Source organism: Heterodontus francisci, unplaced genomic scaffold (genome assembly GCF_036365525.1).
Source record: "Heterodontus francisci isolate sHetFra1 unplaced genomic scaffold, sHetFra1.hap1 HAP1_SCAFFOLD_188, whole genome shotgun sequence".
In the NCBI taxonomy this organism is placed as follows: domain Eukaryota; kingdom Metazoa; phylum Chordata; class Chondrichthyes; order Heterodontiformes; family Heterodontidae; genus Heterodontus; species Heterodontus francisci.
Genome location: NW_027140635.1, coordinates 464,195 through 489,778, shown reverse-complemented (window position 1 = coordinate 489,778; position 25,584 = coordinate 464,195). Strand labels below are relative to the sequence as shown.

Below are 25,584 nucleotides of genomic sequence, written 5' to 3'. Positions count from 1 at the left end.
CCAAAGAAGACACCTACGACTAGCATAATCACAACTTCTACTATTACCTGTATCACTGCTAATATGTTTTATTATTTTACTACTGCTACTATTGCACGCCTTCTATTACTGCTGTTAATACTATTGCTGCTTCTACTCCTGTTAGCTCCAGAATTACTGGTACTGCTATTACTGCAACTATTGCTGTTACTATTACTGTTACTATTACAGTTACCATTACTCCTATCACTACTACCTGGAACAAAGTTACAGAAATCAACAATTCTGCCTTGAAGCTGTCCCTCCACTCAATTAGGTCATGACTGAACGTTCCTCAGCTCCATTTTCCTGCCTTTACTCTATATCTGTTGATACCTTTTCCTAATAAGAACCAAACGATCTCAGCCTCAAAATTTACAGCTGCCTTTTGGAGAAGGAAATGCATGACTTCCGCAATTTCTTTTTTTAATGTAAATGTGCTTCCTAATTTCACTTCTGAATGGCCTCGCTCCGATTGAAGATTGTTCTCCATGTTCTGGATTCCGAAACCACAGGAAATAGTTTCTTGGTCTCTACTCATCGAATTCTGTTATCGCTTTATCTTTCCAATTGCATAACCGTCAACTTTCGAAACTCAGGGGTAAACAATCTAAATGTTTCAAACTTGCCCTCACAATTTAACCCTTTTATCCCTGAACACCCAAACCCATTTGCTCCTCTATAGTTACTCGAATCACAGCATTAGGAAAATATTTCAGTTATTTTTTTCTGATCCATCATGTATGCCTTCATACTTCCCGCATTGACCTCTGCCTACCGCAGACACGACCACTCATTTGATCGGTCTGTGCCCCATTGTAACTTTATAATTGCATCTACACAACATATTGTGCTTCCTAACTTATTTATATGGGTGAACCTGGTCGTATGACTCTGTATCCCTTCAATCATCAGTTAATATGATGAAAAGCTAAGACCGCATACAGATCTCTGAAGAACATTACTTGTCTCACCCTTCCAATCAGTTATTCACTTTATCCATAATCCCTGTGTCTTACCTTTTAACAAATTACCAACCCACGTTACAAGGTTACCTTTAATCCCGTGCACTCTATATATTTCTGCCAATGATCCTTTAGGTGGAACCTTATCAATTGCCTCTTGGAAGTCCATATGGATAGCATCAGAAGACACTGACTTATCCTCCTTGTTAGGAAGTTCCTCAATAATTCAACGGCACATTTTAAACTTTAATAGAATCAGAGAATGATACAGCACAGAAGGAGGCCATTCGGCCTATTATGTCTGTGTTGGCTCTTTGAAAGAGCAATGCAAATAGTCCCACTCCTTTGCTCTTCACAGCGTTGAAATGATTCCACTTCAACTATTTAATCAATTTCCTTTTGAATGTGATAGTTATTTTTGAATTTGTTTCCACAACCATTTCCAGCAGTGTAATCCAGATCAGAACAGCTCGCTGCAGATTTTATTCCCTGATGTCACTTCAGGATCTGTAGTGAATCACCTTAAATCTGTGTCTGCTCATTACTGATCCTTTGTTCACTGGAACAATACAATGTTCGTTACTCTAACAAACTCTTTATGATGCTGAACAACGATACCAAATCTTCCCTTAAAATTTTCTGCTCTAAGGGGAAGAGGTCCAGATTCTCTTGTCTCCCCACAGAACTGCAATCCCCGCCTAAACATAATACTCTGGAAAATCGCCTCTGCACGCTCCTCGGACTTGATGTAGTTCCTAAAATGTTCTCTCTAAAATTTGAGACGATGCTCCTGCCTTATCATTCTTTTATAAGTGTTCACCATAACATCCCTTTTTTAACTCTATTAATAATGTCCAGGAACTCCTCTGCCTTTTAACAACATTCCCGTTTTTTTCCACAGTCAAAGAGAAATGCACGTACACCCTCTGCTCTCGATGTTTCTGCAATACCTGTAAATTTTTATCATTTCACTTACATTAACTCTCCTCATTCTGCCCACGAAAATCAAGTTAATTAAAAGCAATTTACCTTCAACTGATCAATACAGACTTTAATTTAATAACACATATTCTTCCAAATGACAATGATTTTTCAGCCGGATTGGTCTCTACAATTTTCTCCTTCAGTGTCGTTAGACTCAGTGACCTGTAGTTGCAGGGTGCACCCCTCATCTCTTACTTCTGTTGGCTACCTTTTCTACTGTTTACATGTTTATAAAATTAAATGTGGGTTCATTTTTATGTTGCACACTAATCTATTCTTCCAAACTCTGTATGACCCTTTTACTTCCCTATTCAGTTCTCCCTGTAGTTTTTGTATTCAGATTGAATTGCCACTGAACTCCGAACGTGACCTTTATGATACGCTCCTGTTTCTGCTTCATTTTAAACTCCATCTCTTTAGTCATCCGGGAATCTCTGGTTTCGGACTGCCTTCCTTTGCCCCGAGTGGGAATGTGTCAAGTCTGTATCCAAACTACTTCCTATTTGAATTCACATTTACTGTCTTACCTGCCAATTACTAATGTAATGTTTGACCTGTCAATTTCCGATTCCAATCTATCTCAGCCTACTCACTGTGCCTCACAGATATCTGGCAATTCCCAGGGGTTTAGTGAACCAAATACATCACAAAGACAGTCAGCAGTCCCAATATCCTCTTTATCACCTCTGAATAAATGCCATCTAGTCCTCGCGCACTTGTTAGTTTTGAGCCGAACATTCAGCACATTCACCACGAAAGTGAAGAAATGTAACATGAAACGCTGTTTTAACAAAGTTCCCATTTATCAAGCTGGGAATGTCTGTAACCTGTCACTGTCTATCAGAGGTGGCAGCACAATATTTGTAGGTAACTACTTTGTTTCCATTACTATCAAGTTTGTACCTGAACAGATTACGCCAACGTCACTCTGGTGTCCGCAGCCAGGCGGACCGATAACAGGCCCTGACCCTTCGCCAAAGTGAGCATCAAGCGGCGCTGCTACTCCAGAGCCACAACCGAGCTCCTTACAGACAACTTCCGCATTCGGTAACGACCAGGACCCATGACCACAAACTGTGCCCCAGGTTCCGTTCCAGTAAATCTCCACTCTGCCCGCACAGGGACTGTTTCCATTCATCAGTCTCGGTTTGACATTTCCTGGGAATTATATGTTAGCAGTGAGCATTTTAAGGAGCTTGATATTAAAAGTTGGTTGGAGTTTCCGTCATCTTATCAATTATCCGATTTCTCTGTTTATTTATAGTCAGCTGAAAGAGCACTAAACATTGTGACCATATTGTATCCACATGTCACATGTGAGGGAAAGTACTTACGTCATCAATTTCTATCGCGTGGCAATGTATTTTTAAAGATAATTTCGCCCATTTTCTGGTTTTCATTTGAAAATTGAGTTCAGGTACTACAGCATAATCGTCACCAAGAATGTCAAAGATTGATGAATTTAAATCAAAATGACGCAAGCGAGAGGACACGTCTATTTATTGTGGACAGGTTATGTGTTTAACTCACGCACACAGACCAATCTGCAGCATACCAAATAATGAGAAGTCTTAGACTGAATCATCAGTTACGAAGTAATCAGTTTCTGAAAATTCAATGGCGATATGGATAAAGACCTGAATAAATTAGGGTGGATACAATGAGTTATCCAGGAACAGCAGATCCCCAGATCATTTCCGGTCATGTCCATCTGGATACTTACTTGGAAGGAGAATTGTTCTAAAATAGTCACCAGGGATATTAATGTCAATTCACATTACTAAATACGGGCATTTTTTACGGATAGCCATTTTGCCTGGGGCAATATCCCACAACCAGCAAACTTTTTAAAAAGCCAATTAATAGGCATTGATAGTGACTGGGCGAGAACTATGGGTCAGAATTGCGGGAGAATTATTTCTCTGCTCCTTCTCGAGCAGTTCCATAGGATGCTCCTTATTTTGTTAGAACTATTTACAGTTCTTCGAGCCTGAGATTCAGTCACTGTTGTTTCAACAGTGATCAAAAGAATGGGACATACAGTCGCGGTGGGATCTTACTGTGCAGTTTCCTCCCGTGATACACAGTACCCGCTGATCCATTACTCCAGCTCCCCGATGCTGAGAAACCTCTGCTGCTCCCCGATGCTGAAAAACCTCCGCTGCTCCACTGTCTCTGCTTCACAACATGTTTACGATATCCAATCTGGAGCCAAGCGAGCAGCGCAGGTGCACAGCCGGGCTAACAACGCATGCCCGGTAGCGGCTGCTGGGTTGATGAATGGAGAGTTGGATTGAGATTGTGACATTTCCAGCGGTTCCGCTCATTCACTGGGTAAATCTCAATGGAAACTGCTCTGTCTGTATTGTAAATGTGCTAAGTATTTACTGCTCCCGTTGGAGAATTTTGATTAAACATAATACTAATGATATAATTTTAACAAATAGTGATTCCAATATTTTAAATAATATTAATTCTAACCGGAGAATACTGGAATTATTAACTTTTGACTTTCCGGGAACGGACCGTCCCGGATTATTTTACTTCTGCTTTTTCCCAGAATCCATCAGCCGCGGCTGGAGATGAGAGACTGAGAAAGATTTTTACCTGAGCAGATGACGCCGGCATCATAGGAGTGTAGCAGGGGATAGTGACCCCAGTGAAATGACTCACAGTCTCGCAGAGCGGTCTCGGTCCCGCTGCATTCTACATCCGTCGTCACAACGTGTCCGGAGCCTTCCCCAAAATGAGCTCCGCCTGGTGCAGAGACCGCGGTCCCGCAGCCCAGCTCCCGACACACAACAGCGGCGTCCAGCAGGTCCCACAGATCATGATCCACAGTTCCCCACTGTCTTCTGTAGTGAATCTCCAATCTGCCAGCACACCGATTGCCCCCATTCACCAGTCTCAGCTTCACCGCCTCTGTAAAATATCAAAAATATCATCAACCGGTTACAGTCTATTAAACCCACAGGTTCCCAGCACATTGACCCTCCCCATTCACCAGGCCAGAGGGGAATCAGTGTCAGACTGTGTCCAGAACCCGAATAAAACAGGGAGTAAATATTACACATGGCAAAAAGGATAGGGAAATTATAATAAATGGTGAAAATGAGCAGAGAACCGGGAGACAGCCGGAAATTCCAAGCAACACAACAGCTCCAATGTGATCCGGTTGGCGATGGCTGAGAATATATTTCACATGTCGAAGTGGACAGATGGGCGTGGTTGTAATGATCACATGTTTACCGTGCTCTGTACTGAATGGCCGAACGCAGTGAGATCCCAGCACCACGAAAGATCAGAACAATTGCAAACTCACCCACCACAGCCAATAAACAACGGGCTGGATGGTCATGTGACGTCGATGTCAGCACTGATTGTTGAGGTGGGCCTTTGGGAGCAGCAAGAGTGACAGTGGAGCTGATCCTTCACACTCTGCTCTTCAGAGACCCTCTGTTATTGTACCTCCACATGAAGGCAGCAGCCGACTATCAGCTCGAATTAAAGAACTTTAGTAACACTGTGAGGGACAAACTCCCTTTCTGACTGAAAACCAGGCAGCGGGTTAATCGGTAACCAAAAAGACACTGAGGTTGGCTCCCAAGCTTAATATGTAATGAGATTGATAACAGCAGAGAAATAGCAGACAGTGTGAAAATAAAGGGCGATTACCTGACGGGTCAAGCTGACTGTTCCCAGGTCTGCCTGAAATGAGAAGTTGAAAATTAGAATTCACTGGGGCACGAATTGAATGAAACTCTCAGAAAGAAAAGACACAAATGCAACTAACTGCAGGGTCATTATTCCCGTCAATTAGCGGAACAAATTATACCGGGATCTGTGATTTCATCTGCTCGTCAATCTTTAAACCAACAATACAATTTCTGCAGCGAATTAATATTGGCAATGGGCCAAAATTTATCCATAATTGTTTCCACATAAACACACACTGACACCCGGATACACTCTCGTCTTGTGGTGACGGTAGGTGGGCTCCATGTATTACCAGTGTGTAAGTGCCCTGAGAAGGTGGTGGTGATTGTCCTCCCCCTTATTGTACCTCCACATGAAGGCGGGGTCCACATAGGCACCAACGACATAGGTAGGAAGAGAGATGGGGATTTAAGACAGAAATTCAGGGAGCTTGGGTGGAAGCTGAGAGAGAGAACAAACAGAGTTGTTATCTCTGGGTTGTTGCCCGTGCCACGTGATGGCGAAGCGAGGAATAGGGATAGAGAGGAGTTGAACACGTGGCTGCAGGGATGGTGCAGGAGGGAGGGTTTTGGTTTCCTGGATAATTGGGGCTCTTTCTGGGGTAGGTGGGACCTCAACAAACAGTATGGTCTTCACCTGAACCAGAAGGGTACCAATATCCTGGGGGGGAGATTTGCTAGTGCTCTTCAGGGGGGGGGGGGGTTTAAACTAATTCAGCAGGGGAATGGAAACCTAAATTGTAGTGCCAGTGTACAGGATGTTGAGAGTAGTGAGGTCAGGAAAATGGTTACAAGGACGCAAGAGGGCACTGGCAAGCAAGAACCTGGTTTAAAGTGTGCCGACTTCAACGCCAGGAGCATCCGGAATAAGGTGGGTGAGCTTGCAACATGGGTTGGTAACTGGGATCTCGATGTAGTGGCCATTTCGGAGACATGGGTAGAGCAGGGGCAGGAATGGATGTTGCAGGTTCCGGGATTTAGATGTTTCAGTAAGAACAGAGAAGATGGTAAAAAAGGGGTGGGGGGTGGTGTGGCATTGTAAATCAAGGAGAGTATTACAGCGACAGAAAGGACATTTGAGGACTCGTCTACTGAGGTAGTATGGGCCGAGGTTAGAAACAGGAGAGGTGAGGTTATCCTGTTGGGAGTCTTTTATAGACCTCCAAATAGTTCCAGACATGTAGAGGAAAGGAAAGCGAAGATGATTCTCGACAGGGGCGAGAGTAACATGGTAGTTGTTATGGGGGACTTTAACTTTCCAAATATCGACTTGAAATACTATAGTTCGAGTGCTTTAGATGGGTCAGTTTTTGTCCAGTCTGTGCAGGAGGGTTTTCTGACACAGTATGTCGACAGGCCAACCAGGGGCGATGCCACATTGGATTTGGTACTGGGTAATGAACCCGGCCAGGTGTTAGATTTAGAAGTAGGTGAGCACTTTGGTGATAGTGATCACAATTCGGTTAGGTTTACCTTAGCGATGGAAAGGGACAGGTATATACCGCAGGGCAAAAATTATAGCTGGGGGAAAGGAAATTATGATGCGATTAGGAAAGATTTAGGATGCGTAGGATGGGGAAGGAAACTGCAGGGGATGGGAACAATCGAAATGTGGAGCTTATTCAAGGAGCAGCTACTGTGTGTCCTTGAAAAGTATGTACCAGTGAGGCAGGGAGGAAGTTTTCGAGCGAGGGAGCCGTGGTTTACTAAAGAAGTTGAAGCACTTGTCAAGAGGAAGAAGAAGGCTTATGTTAGGATGAGACGTGAAGGCTCAGTTAGGGCGCTTGAGAGCGACAAGCTAGCCAGGAAGGATCTAAAGGGAGAGCTAAGAAGAGCAAGGAGAGGACACGAGAAGTCATTGGCGGATAGGATCAGGGAAAACCCCAAGGCTTTCTATAGGTATATCAGGAATAAAAGAATGACTAGAGTTAGATTAGGGCCAATGAAGGATAGTAGTGGGAAGGTGTGTGTGGAATGAGAGGAGATAGGGGAAGTGTTAAATTAATATTTTGCGTCAGTATTTACAGTAGAGAAAGAAAATGTTTTTGAGGAGAATACTGAGATGCAGGCTACTAGGCTAGATTGTATTGAGGTTCACAAGGAGGAGATGTTATCAATTTTGGAAAGTGTGAAAATAGATAAGTCCCCTGGGCCAGATGGGATTTATCCTAGGATTCTCTTGGAAGCAAGGGAGGAGATTGCAGAGCCTTTGTCCTTGATCTTTATGTCGTCATTGTCGACAGGAATAGTGCCGTAAGACTGGAGGATAGCAAATGTTTTCCCCTTGGTCAAGAAGGGGAGTAGAGACAGCCCTGGTAATTATAGACCTGTGAGCCTTACTTCGGTTGTGGGTAAAATGTTGGAAATGGTTATAAGTGACAGGATTTATAATCATCTTGAAAAGAATAAGTTCATTAGAGATAGTCAGCAAGGTTTTGTGACGGGTAGGTCGTGCCTCACATAACTTATTGAGTTTTTCGAGAAGGTGACCAAACAAATGGATGAGGGTAAAGCAGTGGATGTGGTGTATATGGATTTCAGTAAGGCGTTTGATAAGGTTCCCCACGGTAGGCTATTGCAGAAAATACGGAAGTATGGGGTTGAAGGTGATTTAGAGCTTTGGATCAGAGATTGGCTAGCTGAAAGAAGACAGAGGGTGGTGGTTGATGGCAAATGTTCATCCTGGAGTTTAGTTACTAGTGGTGTACCGCATGGATCTGTTTTTGGGCCAATGCTGTTTGTCATTTCTATAAATGACCTGAAGAGTGTGTAGAAGGGTGGGTTAGTAAATTTGCGGATGACACGAAGGTCGGTGGAGTTGTGGATAATGCCGAAGGATGTTGTGGGGTACAGAGGGACATAGATAGGCTGCAGAGCTGGGCTGAAAGATGTCAAATGGAGTTTAATGCGGAAAAGTGTGAGGTGATTCACTTTGGAAGGAGTAACAGGAATGCAGAGTACTGGGCTAATGGGAAGATTCTTGGTAGTGTAGATGAACAGAGAGATCTTGGTGCCCAGGTGCATAAATCCCTGAAGGTTGCTACCCAGGTTAATAGGGCTGTTAAGAAGGCATATGGTGTGTGGGGGATCGAATTTCGGAGCCACGAGGTCATGCTGCAGCTGTACAAAACTCTGGTGAGACCGCACCTGGAGTATTGCATGCAGTTCTGGTCACCGCATTATAGGAAGGACGTGGAAGCTTTGGAAAGGGTGCAGAGGAGATTTACTAGGATGTTGCCTGGTATGGAGGGAAGGTCTTACGAGGAAAGGCTGAGGGACTTGCGGTTGTTTTCGTTGGAGAGAAGGAGGAGGAGAGGTGACTTAATAGAGACATATAAGATAATCAGTGGGTTAGATAGGGTAGATAGTGAGAGTCTTTTCCTCGGATGGTGATGGCAAACACGAGGGGACATAGCTTTAAGTTGAGGGGTGATAGATACAGGACAGATGTTAGAGGTAGTTTCTTTACTCAGAGAGTAGTAGGGGCGTGGAACGCCCTGCCTGCAACAGTAGTGGACTCGCCAACCTTAAGGGCATTTAAGTGGTCATTGGATAGACATATGGATGAAAATGGAATAGTGTAGGTCAGATGATTTCACAGGTCAGCGCAACATCGAGGGCAGAAGGGCCTATACTGCGCTGTAATGTTCTAATTCGAAATATCAGGTTATTAATATATATTAAAAGGAGCAGTCATCCCAATTTCGACACAGTGTGACACCACGACACACTTCCCTCCAGTCTCAAAAAACGTCGTTCACAACTAAATTATCTTTTCTCTTTGCCTGATATTTTATCCAACGCCTTTTGAAAGTCCATGTACATAATAGCAACTGCAAAACTCTCAACAGAGCTCTTCGGTACTTCAAAGAACTCAATCAAGCTTATTAAATCAATTTACCTTTAACTGATCAATGCAGACTTTAATTTAATAACACATCGTCTTCCAAATGACAATTAGTTTTCAGCCAGTTTATTCTGTCTAAACTGTTCTCCATCAGTGTCGTTCGACTCACTGCTCTGTAATTGCAGGGTGTACCCCTCATCGTTAGCTTCTTTTGACTACCTTTTCTCCTATTTACATGCTTATAAAAAGACAATTGGGGTCTCTTTTATGCTAAACACTAATCTATTCTTCCAAACTCTGTGGGACCCTTTTACGTCCCAATTCATTTCTCCCCATAGTTTTTGTATTCAGATTGAATTTCACTGAATTCCGAACGTGACCTTTATGATAAGCTTTATTTTAAACTCTATTTTTTTAGTAATCTGGGAATATCTGGCTTTGGATGGCCTTCCTTTTCCCCCGAGTGGGAATGTGTCTAGTCTGTATCCAAATTATTTCCCATTTGAGATCGCATTTATTGTCTTACCTGCCAATTGAGATAATACCTGTAATACAATACCTGTAATGTTTGACCTGTCAATTTCCGATTCCAATCTATCTGAGGCAGGTCACTTTGCCTCAGAGATCTCTGGCAATTCCCAGGGGGTTAGTGAACCAAATACAAGACAAAGACATTCAGCAGTTCCAATATCCTCTTTATCACCTTTGAATAAATACCACCTAGTACTCGCGCACTTGTTAGTTTTGTGCCGAACATTCAACCTGTTCACCACGAAAGTGAAGAAATGTAACATGAAACGCTGTTTAAAAGCCTCCCCTTTCTCAAGATGGGAATGTTCCTAACCTGTCACTGTCTATCAGAGGCGGCAGCACAATATTTGTAGGTAACCACTTTGTTCCCATTACTATCGGATTTTGTATCTGAACATATTACTGCAACGTCACTCTGGAGTCCGCAGCCAGGCGGACCGAACACAGGCCCTGACCCTTCGCCAAAGTGAGCATAAAGCAGCGCTGCTGCTCCACAGCCACAACCGAGCTCTTTACAGACAACTTCCACATTCAGTTGCAACCAGCAACTGTGCCCCAGGTTCCATCCCAGTAAATCTCCAGTCTGCCCGCACAGGACTGGAGGACAGCGAATGAGGTACCATTATTCAAGAAGGTCAGCAGGGATGGCCCAGGTAAGTACAGGCTGGTGAGTCCAACATCAGTGCTTGGGAAACTATTGGAAAGAATTCTGAGGGACTGGATTAATCTCCACTTGGAGAGGCAGGGAATAATCAGGGATAGTCAGAATGGCTTTGTCAGGGGAGTTCGTGTCTAACCAACTTGATTGAATTTTTTGAGGAGGTGACGAGATGCGTAGATGACGGTAAATCAGTTGATGTAGTGTACATGGACTTCAGTTAGGCTTTTGATAAGGTCCGGCATGGGAGATTGGTTAGGAACGTAAGAGCCCATGGGATCAAGGGCAATTTCGCAAATTGGATCCAAAATTGGCTTCGTGGCAGGAGGCAGAGAGTGATGGTCGAGGGTTGTTTTTGCGAGTGGAAGCCTGTGACCAGTGGTGTACCACATTGATCGGTGCTGGGATCCTTGCTGTTTGTAGTGTACATTAATGAATTAGAAATGATTATAGGAGGTATGATCAGTAAGTTTGCAGATGACATGAATATTGGTGGTCGTAAATAGTGAGGAGGAAAGCCTCAGATTACAGGACGATACAGATGGGCTGGTAAGATGCATAGCTGTGGCAAATGAAATTTAATCCTGAGAAGTGTGAGGTGATGCATTTTAGGGGGACTAACAAGGCAAGGGTATATACAATGGATGTTAGGACGCTAGGAAGTTCAGAAGGTCAGAGGGACCTTGGTGTACCTTTCCATAGATCACGGAAAGCAGCACCAGGGACATTACGATGGAGCTGTATAAAACGATAGTTGGGCCACAGCTGGAGTACTGTGTACAGTTCTGGGCACCACACTATAGGAAGGATGCGATTGCACTGGAGAGGGTGCAGAGTAGATTCACAAGGATGTTGCCTGGGCTGGAGCATTTCAGCTATGAACATAGACTGAGAAGGCTAGGCTTGTTTACATTAGAACAGAGAAGACTGAGGGAGGATATGATTGAGGTGTACAAAATTATGAGGGGCATTGGTAGGTTAGATAGGAAAAGACTTTTCCCCTTAGCGGAGGGGTCAATAACCGGGGGCATAAATTTAAGGTAATGGGCAGGAGGTTTAGAGGGGATTTGAGGAAAATAAGTTTCACCCAGAGGGTGGTTGGAATCTGGAATACACTGCCTGAAGTGGTGGTAGAGGCAGGAACCCACACAACATTTAAGAAGTATTTAAATGAGCACTTGAAACGCCAAAGCATACAAGGCCAAGTGCTTGAAAATGAGACTAGAATTGTAGGTGCTGGATGGCCGGCACAGTTACGATGGGCCGAAGGGCCTGTTTCTGTGCTATATGAATCGATGACTCTATGAGGGGCTGCATCAATCACCAGTCTGAGCTTGACATTTCCTGGGAACTATATGTTCGCAGTGAGCATTTTAAGATGCTTGATATTAAAAGTTGGTTGGAGTTTGCGCAATCTGATCTATAATCCGATTTCTCTGTTTATTTATAGTCAGCTGATGGAGCCCTAAACATTGTGATCATATTGTACCCACATGTCACACGTAAGGGAAAGTACATATGTTATCAATTTCTATCGCGTGGCAATGTAAATTGTCAATTATTTTTGAAGATACTCTCGCGCATTTTCTGGTTTTCATTTGAAAACTGATTTCAGGTACTACAACATAATCAGCAAGCAGAATGTCAAATGTTGATGAATTTAAATCGAAGTGACACAAGCGAGAGGACACGTCTATTTATTGTGTGCACGTTAGGTGTTTAGCTCAGGCACACAGACTAATCTCTAGGATATCAAACAATGATAAGACTTAAACGGAATCGTGAGTTACGAAGTAATCAGATTCTGAAAATTCAATGGCAATATGGATAAAGACCTGAAGAAATTAGGATAGAGACAATCAGTGATCCCCAGCAGGTCCCCAGATTTTTGCCGGTCCTGGACATCCGGGTACTTACTTGGAAGGAGAATTGTTCTGAAATAGTCACCAGGGATATTAATGTCAATTCACATTACTAAATACGGGCATTTTTCACGGATAGCCATTTTGCCTTGTACAATATCACACAACAAGCAAATTGTGTAAAAGCCAATTAATGTGCTTTGATAGTGACCAGGCGAGAACTATGGGTCAGATTTGTTCCTTATCGACCAGTTCCAAAGGATTTTCTTAACTGATTGGAACTATTTCCAGTTCTTGTAGCCTGAGATTCTGTCAGAGTTGTTTCCTTATTGACATTCAGTAGCAGTGGGATTTTACTGTGCAAGTTTCTCCCTTGCTACACAGTAACCGCTGACACATAACTCCAGCTCCCCCCATGCTGAGAACGTTCCCTACCCTGCTTCCGAGTCTCAGCTTCACAACATGTTTAAGATATGAGAATATGAGATCTGAGGCCAAGCGAGCAGTGCAGGCATACAGCCGAGCTGACAGCGCACGCTTGGTAGCGGCTGCTGGGTTGATGAATGGAGCGTTGAATTGAGATTGTGACATTTCCAGCAGTTCCGCTCATTCAGTGCGGCTTTAGGGAAAATCTCATTGGCAACTTCTCTGTCTGTATTGTAAATATGCTGAGTATCAGGTATATTCTGCCCCTGGTGGAGAATGTGTATTAAATATAATACCAAAGATATATTTTTAACAAACAGTGATCCTAATATTTTAAATAACATAATTTTTAAACGGAGATTACTGGAATTATCATCTGATTTTCTGGGTACTGACAGTCCCAGATTAATTTACTTCCGCTTTTACATGGATTCTATCAGCTGCGGCAGGAGTTGAGAGACTGAGAAAGATTTTTACCTGAGCAGATAACGCCGGCATCATTGGAGTGTGATACAGAATAGTGATCCCATTGATATGACTTGCAATCTCGCAGAGCGGCCTCGGTTCCGCCGCACTCTACATCACTCGTCACAACGGGACCAGAGCCTTCCCCAAAGTCAGCCCAGCCCAGTGCAACTTCCGCGGTCCCGCAGCCCAGCTCCCGACACACCACAGCGGCATCCGGCAGGTCCCACAGATCATGATACACAGTCCCCCACTGTCCCCTGTAGTGAATCTCCACTCTCCCAGCGCACCGATTGCCCCCATTCACCAGTCTCAGCTTCACTGTCTCTGTAAAACATCAGAAATATCATCATGCGGTTACAGTCTATTAAACCCACCGGTTACTAGCACATCGACCCTCCCCATCCACCAGGCCAGAGGGGAATCAGTGTAAGACTGTGTCCAGAACCTGAATAAAACAGGGAGCAACTATTAAAAATTGCAAAAAGAGGAGGGAAATTCTAAGAAACTGTGTAAACGAGCAGGGAACCGGGAGACAGCCGGAAATTCCCACCAACCCAGCGGCTCCAATGCGATCCGGTTGGCAATCGGTTCAGAATATATTTAACCTGTAGAAGCAGGCATATCGGCGGTGCTGTAATGGCCACATGTTTACCGTGCTCTTTACTGATTGGCCGCACACTGTGATATCCCAGCACCAGGAGAGTAAAGAAGAAATTGCAAATTCACCCACCACAGCCAATAAAACCCGGCTGGATGGTCATGTGATGTCGATGTCACTGCTGGTTGGTGAGCTGGGCCTTTGGGAGCATTAAGTGTGCCAGTGGAGCTGATCATTCACACTCTGCTCTTCAGAGACCCTCTGTTATTGAACCTCCACATGAAGGCAGCAGCCGCCTCTCAGCTAGGTAACAGTGTGAGTGGAGCTGATCATTCACACACTGCTCTTCAGAGGCCATCTGTTATTGTACCTCCACATGAAGGCAGCAGCCGGCTCTCAGCTGGGTAACAGTGTGTGTAGAGCTGATCATTCACACTCTGCTCTTCAGAGACCCACTGTTATTGTACCTCCACATGAAGGCAGCAGCAATCTATCAGCTGGAATGAAAGGTCTTTATTAACACTGTGAGGGACACACTCCCTATCTGACTGGCAACCGGGCAGCGGGTTAATCCGTGATCAAAAAGACGCTGAGATTATCACCCAGGCTAAATATTTAATGGGTTTTATTTAAGCAGAGAGATAGCAGAGAGTGTGAAAATAAAGACCGATTACCTGACGGGTCAGGCTGACTGTTCCCAGGTCTGCCTGAAATGAGAAGTTGAGAATTAATGTTCACTGGGGCACAAAATGAATGAAACTGTCAGAAAAAAACACTCAAATGCAACTAATGACAGGGTCACTTTACGGAAGAAGTTATACCGGGATCTGTTTTCATTTCTGAAAACCGAAAATACAATTTCTACAGAAATTAATATTGGTAATGGGCCAAAAAAAAATCGAGATTTGTTTTCACATAAACACACACCCTCTCTCACTCCTTGTCTGACGGCGGGTGGGCCCCATGTATTACCAGTGTGAAAGTACTACTAGTCTGAGAAGGCGGTGGTGATGGTCCTCTCCCTCATAGAATCTTCCAATGAAGCAGCATAGAAAGACGCCATTCGGCTCATGTTGTCTATGCTGTCTCTTTGTAAGACCTGTCTAATTAGTCCCACTCCCTTTCCCCATCGCCCTGCAAATTTGTGCTGATGATGCTCTGACCATTGATGACCCGTGTGTAGGTGCCCTGAGAAGAGGCTAGCGATGGATCCGCTTTTAAACCCGCTTGTGATGGCAGTCTCAGTGAATTCAGCTTTCTGGTCCAATGTTCATGCCGGGATGGGAACATAAATTAAATTAAATCGATCTCGATGCCTTTTAGTTAACTGAAAATTCTTCCCAGTGGAACTTTCAAATTTATGTAAAGGTGTATTTTGGTTTTTCCACCATTTAGTTAATTTATAACTTCAGCAAACAAAACAAGATGAACGGTCTGTCAGCGTCCTAACTCCGTGCTGACTGAGTATTACTAAGTTCCTGCTGTTGTCATTATCTGGTAACCTATACTCGCCGACTTGCCCTATTCTTTTACCCACTAATGATGTTCAAACTATCGTTCTCCGGTTTACTGGTTAAGCGTTTCTTCATTTTTAAGAATGCAGTCAGTAGGTTGACCTGTTCCCAATCCCCCTGGTGTTAATATGTGTCCCATGCATCGTTGTCTCTTTGAATACTCTGCTGATATACTATAGACAACGGGAAATCGATTCCTGTCCTCAGCTGTGCTTACCGAGTAAACTTAAATGCGTTACAGTTTCCCAACTATAATCTCACAGGTCTCTTTATGCAGATAGTTCCGCAATGTAAATAGTGTGTGACTTCTGCCCAGTCCTGTAGCCTCAGAATTCCTACCAACATCCCTGGATAATAGTCAACTCCCGCAAATTCCCCTTTTCCAGTGACCAAATGACAGACGAGTTGGAATAATCTTTCTGTATTTACTGAAAAACGGTTCCAACCTCAGTGCTTCAGTAGAGTCCGTGAATCTTCATCAATCCACTCAGTCATTTCCTGTAATCTTCATACCACCCAGGTCACGCCTTTTTCTTTCCCGCCCCTCCACCACCACCTCCCCACACACACCCCCCGGCCCCCATATAATCCAATGGTTCAAGGAGAAAGCCCACCAATACCTTCTTAGGAAAACTAGGGATGGACAATAAATGGGTGCAGAACAATATCGCCAAATGACGACAGTGGTTCATGAAAACATCCCACCATTCTTTCTGGCTAAGTCGGGTTGTTCAGTAAATTCTGCCTGGCCAGTGAGCTCATATCCCGAAAATGAATCGAAACAATCTGTAACCGAGACTCCAAAACTTGCCTGTTCATCGAATTTATCTCTTACTGTCTCAGATAAATGTTCAGTCGTTCCCCTTTCTCAATCATTACTATTTTCCCATTTATCTACCCGACTCCTCATATCTGCTGATCCCTCGATTTTCCCTCGTATCCTTCCTCACAGATTCGAACTGCTCTCATTGCTGTTCACGAAACATTTTGAATGCATTTCTTGGTGTACCATCACAAAGTTACTTTCCTGATGTTTAGATAAATACATTTATCAAGTTAATTTCTCATTTTATACTCCACTTAACTTACTATTGTACCGCAGTACCACAAACAGTAATATGGAAATATTAATTATAAATCACAATACACTCCAAGGAGGTGAACTGAAACGGGACAAATGTGGAACATTCAAAGCCCAGAATTTAGCCTCTTGAATGATTTACAAAACCATGACAGGCGTAGTTTAGGGATTATAAAATGCAGTCAATCCGGAGAGTTTATAAGTACATGCTTCTCATGGCAGATTATTGCATTTAATTATATTACTTAATTTAATAATATTATCTAAAATTATTTTAGGTCTAATTTGAATTAATTTCACAATTAAGCGAGATCTTGTGGATTCAGAAGCATATTAATTGATAGAATCACAGTTATTGTCGCATTACCTGGAACTATACTCCAGGGAAAATTTTGTCACTGATACCGCCCTCAATGCAGCCCAGTCTCCGTCAGTCATGGATGAACTGGACGAACAGCCAACAAAATCGGAACTCTGTGATGCCATTGATTGTATAGGCAGTGGTAAAGCCCCCGAAGTGACGGCATTGACCCTGAAATAAATCAAGAGTGCCAAACCTGCTATGCACTCAGCACTCTATGAACTGCTTTGCCTGTGCTGGGATGAGGGAGCAGTCTCACAGGACATGCACGATGCCATTATCATTACCCTCTATAAGAACAAGGATGACAGCGGTGACTGCAACAACTACCATGGAATCTCCCTGCTCAGCATAGTGGGGAAAGCCTTCGCTCGAGTCGTTTTAAACAGACTCCAGAAGCTGGCGGAGCATGGGGACCCTGAGGTACAGTGCCGCTTTCGAGTAGAGAGATCCACCATTCGCCAGCTACAGGAGAAATGACGTGAACAACAGATGCCCCTGGACGTAGCTTTCATTGATCTCACCAAAACTTTTGACCTCGAATGCAGACGTGGTCTCTTCAGGCTACTAGCAAAGATCAGATGTCCACCAAAGCTACTAAGTATCATCACCTCATTCCATAACAATATGAAAGGCACAATTCAGCATTGTGGTGCTTCATCAGACCCCTTTCCTATCCTGAGTGGCATGAAACAGGGCTGTGTACTCGCACCGACACTGTTTGGGATCTTCTTCTCATTGAGGCACTCACGTGCGTTCAAGTCTTCAGAAGAGGGAATTTTCCTCCACATAAGTTCAGGTGGCAGGTTGTTCACTTTGCCCGTCTTAGATCGAAGAGCAAAGTACGTAAGGTCCTCATCAGTGAACTCCTCTTTGCTGACGATGCTGCATTATCATCTCACACTGTAGAGTGTCTGCAGAGACTCATCGACAGGTTTGTGGCTGCCTGCAACGAATTTAGGCCGAACCATCAGCCTCAAGAAAACGAACATCATGGGACAGGACGTCAGAAATGCTCCATCCATAAATATTGGCGAACACGCTCTGGAAGTGCTTCAGGAGTTCACCTACCTCGGCTCAACTATCACCAGTAACCTGTCTCTAGATGCAGAAATCAACAAGCGCTTGGGAAAGGCTTCCACTGCTATGTCCAGACTGGCCAAGAGAGTGTGGGAAAATGTCGCAATGACACAGAACACAAAAGTCCGAATGTTTCAAGCCTGTGTCCTCAGTACCTTGCCCGATGGCAGCGAGGCCTGGACAACTTACGTCTCAATTCATTCCATCTTCGCTGCATCTGAAGAATCCTTGGCATCAGGTGGCAGGACCATACTCCAACGCAGAAGTCCTCGAGGCGGCCAACATCCCCAGCATATACACCCTACTGAGCCAGCAGAGTTTGAGATGACTTGGCCATGTGCGCCACATGGAAGATGGCAGGATCCTCAAGGACACATTATGCAGTGAACTCGTCCCTGGTATCAGACCCACCAGCTGTCCATGTCTCTGCTATAAAGTCTGCAAACGCGACATGAGATCCTGTGACATTGACCACAAGTCGTGGGAGTCAGTTGCCAGTGATTGCCAGAAAAGACAGAAGTGCAAGGCGAGAGCCAACTGTGGAACAGCCCCGACAACCAATTTTATCTGCAGCGCCTGTGGAAGAGTCTATCACTCTAGAATTGGCCTTTATAGCGACTCCAGGCGCTGCTCCACAAACCACTGACCACCTCTAGGCGCTTACCCATTGTCTCTCGAGACAAGGAGGCCAAAGGCTAAGCTTCAAACCACAGGCAAAGCACCGGACAGAAGGAACTCACATCAAACAATCAGTTTATGTACGTCAATCGCATTATCAGTAAATATTAACAATCTATCTCCATAACACATCAGCTAGTGCCTGAAGAAGCATTACCAGCGTTAGAAATAACCAAACACACACCGAACATTTACAGACCGAAACAAATTGTTCTGGGCACTGTCTGTTGAATTTCAATTTGCAAACGAATTCAGAATTTGTTCCACAAGATGTCCAGAGTATGGGACATGTGGAATAACATAAATGGACTTAATAGGAGTAGGAGTAGTTCATGCTGCCTACTCATACTACTCCGCCGTTCAATAAGATCATGACTGATCTACTGCCCCAAATCCACTTTCCCGGCCTTTTCCCAGAGATTGGGAAACAACTCCGGATCTCCCCTTAAACATTGCATAGCACGATACAAAAGTATGGGGAATGTGGAAAGAAATTCATAAACAATTCTGGATATTAAATACTGCATCAAATGTATGAATCATGTAGAAAGAGACTGAGAAATACTAATTATTACACGACACCGTGAATATAAATATATGAAATAGAAAGCATGACTTAATGTAAAAAACCTTTGTTTTGAAGATTATCACCGACTAAATAAAACTGCTCATACAGCGAATCGCTCTGAGATCAGGAGCATCATTTTTGGAGAGTGTAATTGATAATTCTATTAATAATCAGAACAAATGAAGCAACATTGCTTCCACCTCCAGTTAATATATTATACAATATTTATAGTCCTTTCTGAACATTCTAAATGCTGTACAAACTATTGAATCTAATTCTCTGTATCACACAGCACTTCACTGAGAAATTCCGGGACAGAAATCTTAATGTGGGATGAGTCGGCTACATGCAGATACCTGTATTCTGCATTTCTGACTCCCATACACTCAACTGTAACACTGACCACTTTCTACTTCCAAGACGCTCCATTTTAAACGCTTGATTAGAATTTTAACTGCTGTCTGCTGCGTCTCTACCCGAGCCATAGGACAGAAAATAAAACCAACTGTTGCCGTATTTCTGTTCAATTATGGTAATAAACCTAAATTTAATTCAAATCTCCTCCAAAAATGCAATTAAATGTTAATCAGATGATTGATATTAGATATTTTGTACTGTCATCGACAGTTCCCGACGTGAGTTTGATTAAGTTAAAGTCAAACAGGACAAAATGTATTAAATGATGCATTTATAAATTAAAGACACTGTTTCAATATTCACTTTATAAATATGCACATTTCCGACAAATTGATTTTGATCGGCAGCCGATTGGTAAAATAAACAATTGAGGGAGTCATATGCATTTCATACTTTCTGTCCGTTCTATGGCTTGCAGAAAATATTCTTAAATTACCGTCAAAGTCAGGATTTTAGAATCGAATCGCTTTTCACAAAAACAAAAGAAAATTCATCACGGAAATATCTAATAACATTAAGGGAACGTTTCATTGTCGTTAACCAGCATTTGTTGTCGATAGACAATAATAAATTTAACCAAACCAGCACTGGAAACTGAATGGAGCCATTGACCGAAAAACTCCACAAAAATATCGAAAAGGTGGAAGGAGACTATTCAGGATATCTCATTAAACACTTCACTATGCTTTACATAAAAGGAGCATGTGGAAGGAGACTGTGTCACATTAATTATTACTCGATACTGTACATATGAGAAATAAGGTTTATTTCTTTATAAATAAATTTACAAAACAAAGTTCTACATTTTCAGGTTCATCATTAAGTAAACAACAATAAGCAGAAAATCCTCTGGAGATTTTAGAATATTCAGCAACATCATCTTTTGCAGAGGCTCTTCACAATGACATTCATAATTAATGCTCAATTAAATAATATTGATGCTGCCTCTAGTTAATATATTATACAATATTTATAGATCATGTGCAACACTGTAACACTGAAAACGTCATTTAAAATATTTTATTTCATTCTGTACACAACATCGGGTCAGACAGCACTTCTACTGTGAAATACCTGGGACAGAAATGCCCGTGTGGGTTCAGTCGGCAGTAGATTTAGCTTTGACTGCTGTTCTAAAGTTCCTGTGTTACCATCGACCACAGACTCTGAGACCTTCTATTCTCACTGTGATCACGTTCTACTGTGTTTAAATAATCTCCTTAGAATTTCAACTGCAGTCCTTTGTGTTTGTAAAAGCACCGCAGAGGACGAAATACAACAAATTGCGGCAGTATTTGTGTTCAGTTTTGGAATTAAAATTAGAATTTCTCACATGTACGGCCTGGGAATTTAATAAGATGCAACATTTTCCAAAAACAATGTTTTCGAAAAGCAACAGAATGGATAATAGTTCCCTGTTTAATACTGATAGAATGTAAAATCAAACCAACAACCTAAGATCCGTATTAAATGTGAATTCTATAAATCAGATAAACTATTTCAATATTCACTTCATACTATAGCAATTAATAATTGAAAAAAGCATGCCTGCTTAAAATAGTGATTCTGATCAACTTGCGATTTGAGAAAAAGATACAGGGAATCATGTGTGCTTCATTTTTCTCTTTTCTGTGGCTTGAATAAAATGTTCTTTAAATCATTCACAGAACAGGATTTTAATATCCAATTAGGTAATATTCACGGAAATATAATTCGTTAAATACATAACGTATCTGGTAACACTGGGGCAAAGTTGCCCTGTCAATAAAACAATAATGTTTATTTTTATAGACAGAGATTAATAAATGGAACCAAACGCGCACTGGAAATAGTGTGAGACAGAATGGAGCCATCGACAGAATAAAACAATAAATATATCGAGCGGTTGGAATGATATTGAGGATCAATATCTCTAACTCATTGTACGCTACATGACACTGCGTAAAAATATGGGATTGGTAAAACTTAACCAAGTTTAGACACTGTACATATAAATGGTGGAAATAGGGTGATGAACTTAACATAAAAGTTGCTAATTTGGAAGATCATCACTAACTAATCAATAGTGCGGAGCAAAATCCCCAAGGATTTAAAAACTTTCAGTAACACCATTTTTGCAGCTTGCAGTTGATCATAATTATACTAATAATTAAAACCAATTGAAAAATATTGTTTCTATTTCCAGATGAGATGTTATTATAGATTTTGTATAACACTTCAACACTGAACAAACTATTTTAAAATATTTAGTTCCATCAACTGTATCATTCGGAGATTTGGCAACACTTGGATTGAGAAATTTCTGTGACAGAAAAGTGTGTGGGGGTTCAGTCGGCAGTCGATGTAGTTTTGACTGGTGTTCTACACTCAGTAAGTAAACTTACACCCAGACTCTGATGTACTCTATTCAAACAAAAACCGCACTATACTTCTCTCAGGCTCGCTTTAAATAATCAGATTAGAATTACAATTCCAGCTGGCTGTGTCGCTGGAGAAAAAAATAAAGCAAACTGCCGCCGTCTTTGTGTTCGACACACATCTCAACTGGGAATTTAAAATACCCGTTAATGAAATGTAAAATATTCCAAACTGGTTTACTGTCACCAAAACAATATTACTGTCAGCAGCAGCTCAATTGGCAGCACTCTCGCCTCTGTGTCAAGAGCTGGTTGCTTCAAGTCTAATTCCAGAGACTTGAGCTCAAAATCTGGGCTGCCACTCCAGCACAGTACTAAGGGTGTGCTGCACTGTTCAAATGGGTTGTATTTCGGAGAAGTTAAACCCATGTCCCGTCTGCACTCTCAGGTGCACTATTTGGAAGAAGAGCAGGGGAGCTATCCCTAGTGCTCTGGCAGATGTTGATCCCTCAACCAACATCACACAAATATATGTATATATTATTCTGGTTATTATCACATTGCTGTTTGTCGGAGCTTGCTGTGTGTAATTTGGCTGCCGCGTTTCCTACATTACAGGGTGGACAACACTACAAAACAGTACTTAATTGGCAGGGAGGCTCTTTGGGACGTCTTGACCGTCGTGAAATGCGCTATATAAACGTAAGGCATTTTTATATAAATGGAGGTTTATTCCTATTTGTAATTGATAGAACTTAAAATGGAAACAATCAATCCAAAATATGTATCACATGAAACTTCTACAAATTATATAAACCATTTCAATATCTATTTCACACCTTCGCAATGAATCACAACTGTAAATAAAATAGAACCGTTTTCTGTAAGTTCATCCCAGACACTGAAAGATTCTATTCTAACAGCGAAGTGGCTATTTTCTAACAGACTCAGTTTAAATAATCCCATTAGATTTTCAACTCCATTCTGCTCTGTCTGTTCGAGCGACAAGTAGAAGGCAATAACCAAGTGCTGATATTTCATTAAACTCTGCACAAGGACATTAAAATGTATAAAGCATTAATCACTTTCTACATCACCTGACTATGTTCTGTAATAAAGACGCTAATCATATTAATGATGCACATCTTTCAATAATAATCGGTATATAATCATTTTTTCAGTGAAATAAACAGTTATTTCCAAAAATAGCAAAATACATTCAATAATCCGGAACTCACAGTTCAAAAGCTGCAGTAGGAACAGGGTTAGGAAGGACCACAGCATCGTTCTGGCACTGGGTACAACGATGAGTACAGAACATTAACCGAACGATGCTGTTAGACACTGAGAGCTCCCACTAGCAGCTTCTGACACTCCGCCTGTTGTGGTAGTTAATCCTTTGATAGAATTTTCTACAGAAGCCAATGTTTCCTTCCAAATAACCAATAGGTGTTAACTTGTGTGAACTGTGAATTACAGTCTGGTGCAATGCACCAATGAGAAGAAATGTGACTATTTATGGATACAATGAACACAGGTTCCAACTAACAGCCTATCCTGCGAGGTCAATGATGTGCGATACTGTGAAAAGGAAATGGCGTCCAGATCATAGAATCATAAATGCACAAGGAAGGCCATTCTGCTACTTTAGTCAGAGTCGTCCCTTTGAAAGAGCTGTCTGATTTATTGTCACATACGTAGATTTTTCTCATACCTCTGCAAGTTAGTCCATTTCAAGCACTTGTTCAATTATCTTTCTAAAATTCCTCTGGAATCTGATTTCATCACACTTTGAGGTCGTGCTTTCTGGATCTTAACAAGCCTCTGTGTGAAAAAATGTCTCTTCATTATCCCTTCAGTTATTCTGCCGGTTCTACAGAAGGCCTCGGACCCAGGCCCAGTGCTGGAACCCCAGAGAAGTGCGAGCTGAGTCGGGGTCACAGGAGCCAGCCCGTAAGGCCCTGGTGAGAGGGCCTGGGCGGTGTGATTGTGGTCCAGGAGGAGTGAGGTCCCGGGGAATGATGTGGCTCCAGGTGGGGGTTCTCTGTGTGCCAGTAATTTCAAAAGAAGGAGGCAGCGCCCCACCCCACCGACAAGGCAGCAGGGGGAATGCTTCGTTTCAGAAGGTCTCCTCTCCATTTGGGAGAGGACCCCGCCACTGGTAAGATCCCAGCGGCGGTGGAAGGATCCCATAACTAGGCAATGGGATCTTCATCCAGGCACATCCTCTGCCACCCGCCATATTTCTCCATGCCCACTACCCTCTCCCCTCATGGTTTTCGCTCACGCCTCTGGGGGCCATTAAAATCCCTGCCATGATCTCTGGTGACCGACTTATTTGTGAGAGGAAATAATTTCCCCATTCTTACTCTATCATAACCCGTCATCATTTTGAACTCTGCTACATCTGCTTAAACTTCACTGCTCTGATGAGAACAATTCAAGCTCCTCCATTCTGTCCACCCAAATGAAATCCCTCACGCATGGTGTCTTCCTGCTAACCCTCCCATGTACCCTCTCCAAGGCCTTGACATTCTTCCAAGGTATTCATTGCCGGAACTGCACACAACACACCAGCTGAGTCATAACAATTGATTTGTAAAGGTTTACCTTGATTTCCTTTATACATTCAATACCCCGATTTTCAAAATAAATATCCTATACAATTTCTCAATCAGCTTCACTTCTTGCACTGCAAGGCTCAAAGGTTTATTGACATGCATTCCCCGGGTCCCACTGTTCTTGCATCCCCTGAAAATGGTACCATTTATATTATACTGACATGATGTTTCCCAATGAGCATCACTTCTGACTTGACCACAATAAATTGCATCCACCATGGATCTGCCCATTTCAACAGACTGTGTATGTCCCCCTGAAGTCTGCTATTATGATGTTCATGATTTACCACAGAGCCAAGTTTGTGCCATCCGCAAATGTCAAAATTACACATTCTCTTCCCAAGTCTATGTCATTTGCAGGAAACAAGAAAAATCTGTAGTCTTAAACCCAACCCCCGGGTTATCCCCACTCTCTGTTGTCAGGAGAACATCCATTCACTACTGCTCTCAGCCTCCTATCTCTTAGCCAATCGACTACTGGAGCTGACATCGCCCCTTTAATAATATGTATTCCTACTTTCTGATTACGTCTGTTGTGAGATACTTGGTCAAAATTGGATGCCCACATGCACAAGGCCTACTGTAGTCTCTTACTTCATTACATAACTCAATCAGGTTATTTTCACACAATTGGTCTTTAACTAATCCGAGATGACTTTCCCATCTTAACCCATGTTTCTGCAAGTGAGAATCACGGTTGCCCTTGATGAGTGCCTCGAGCTGTTTTCTCAATCTTCACTGTCGTCAGACCGATTATCCAGTAGTTACAAGGCTTACCCTCCCCTCTTTCGTTTTTTGAACAGGAGTCTAGCATTTGCAGAATTCCTGTTCTCT

At 42.6% G+C, this 25,584-nt stretch overlaps 1 protein-coding gene across 7 annotated transcripts in view; it reads right to left on the bottom strand.

Annotated features, from left to right (window-relative positions):
• Positions 1-23,493, bottom strand: part of LOC137360358 (deleted in malignant brain tumors 1 protein-like) — a 33,939-nt gene extending 10,446 nt beyond the window's left edge. For 3 of the 7 annotated variants that reach the window (XM_068025813.1, XM_068025816.1, XM_068025820.1), the window contains exons 1-6: positions 23,368-23,493; positions 14,748-14,780; positions 13,485-13,799; positions 5,643-5,675; positions 4,575-4,889; positions 2,871-3,125 (exon numbers count right to left, since the gene is read on the bottom strand). In XM_068025813.1, the coding sequence (XP_067881914.1) occupies positions 2,871-3,125; positions 4,575-4,889; positions 5,643-5,675; positions 13,485-13,799; positions 14,748-14,780; positions 23,368-23,413 (997 nt within the window). In that variant the 5' untranslated portion in view covers positions 23,414-23,493. Of the gene's footprint in view, positions 1-2,870; positions 3,126-4,574; positions 4,890-5,642; positions 5,676-13,484; positions 13,800-13,849; positions 13,921-14,747; positions 14,781-16,394; positions 16,439-23,367 lie in introns of those variants that run through there. The other 4 variants (XM_068025815.1, XM_068025818.1, XM_068025819.1 and 1 more) reach the window with 4 other exon arrangements.
• Between the last annotated feature and the right edge of the window lie 2,091 nt (positions 23,494-25,584).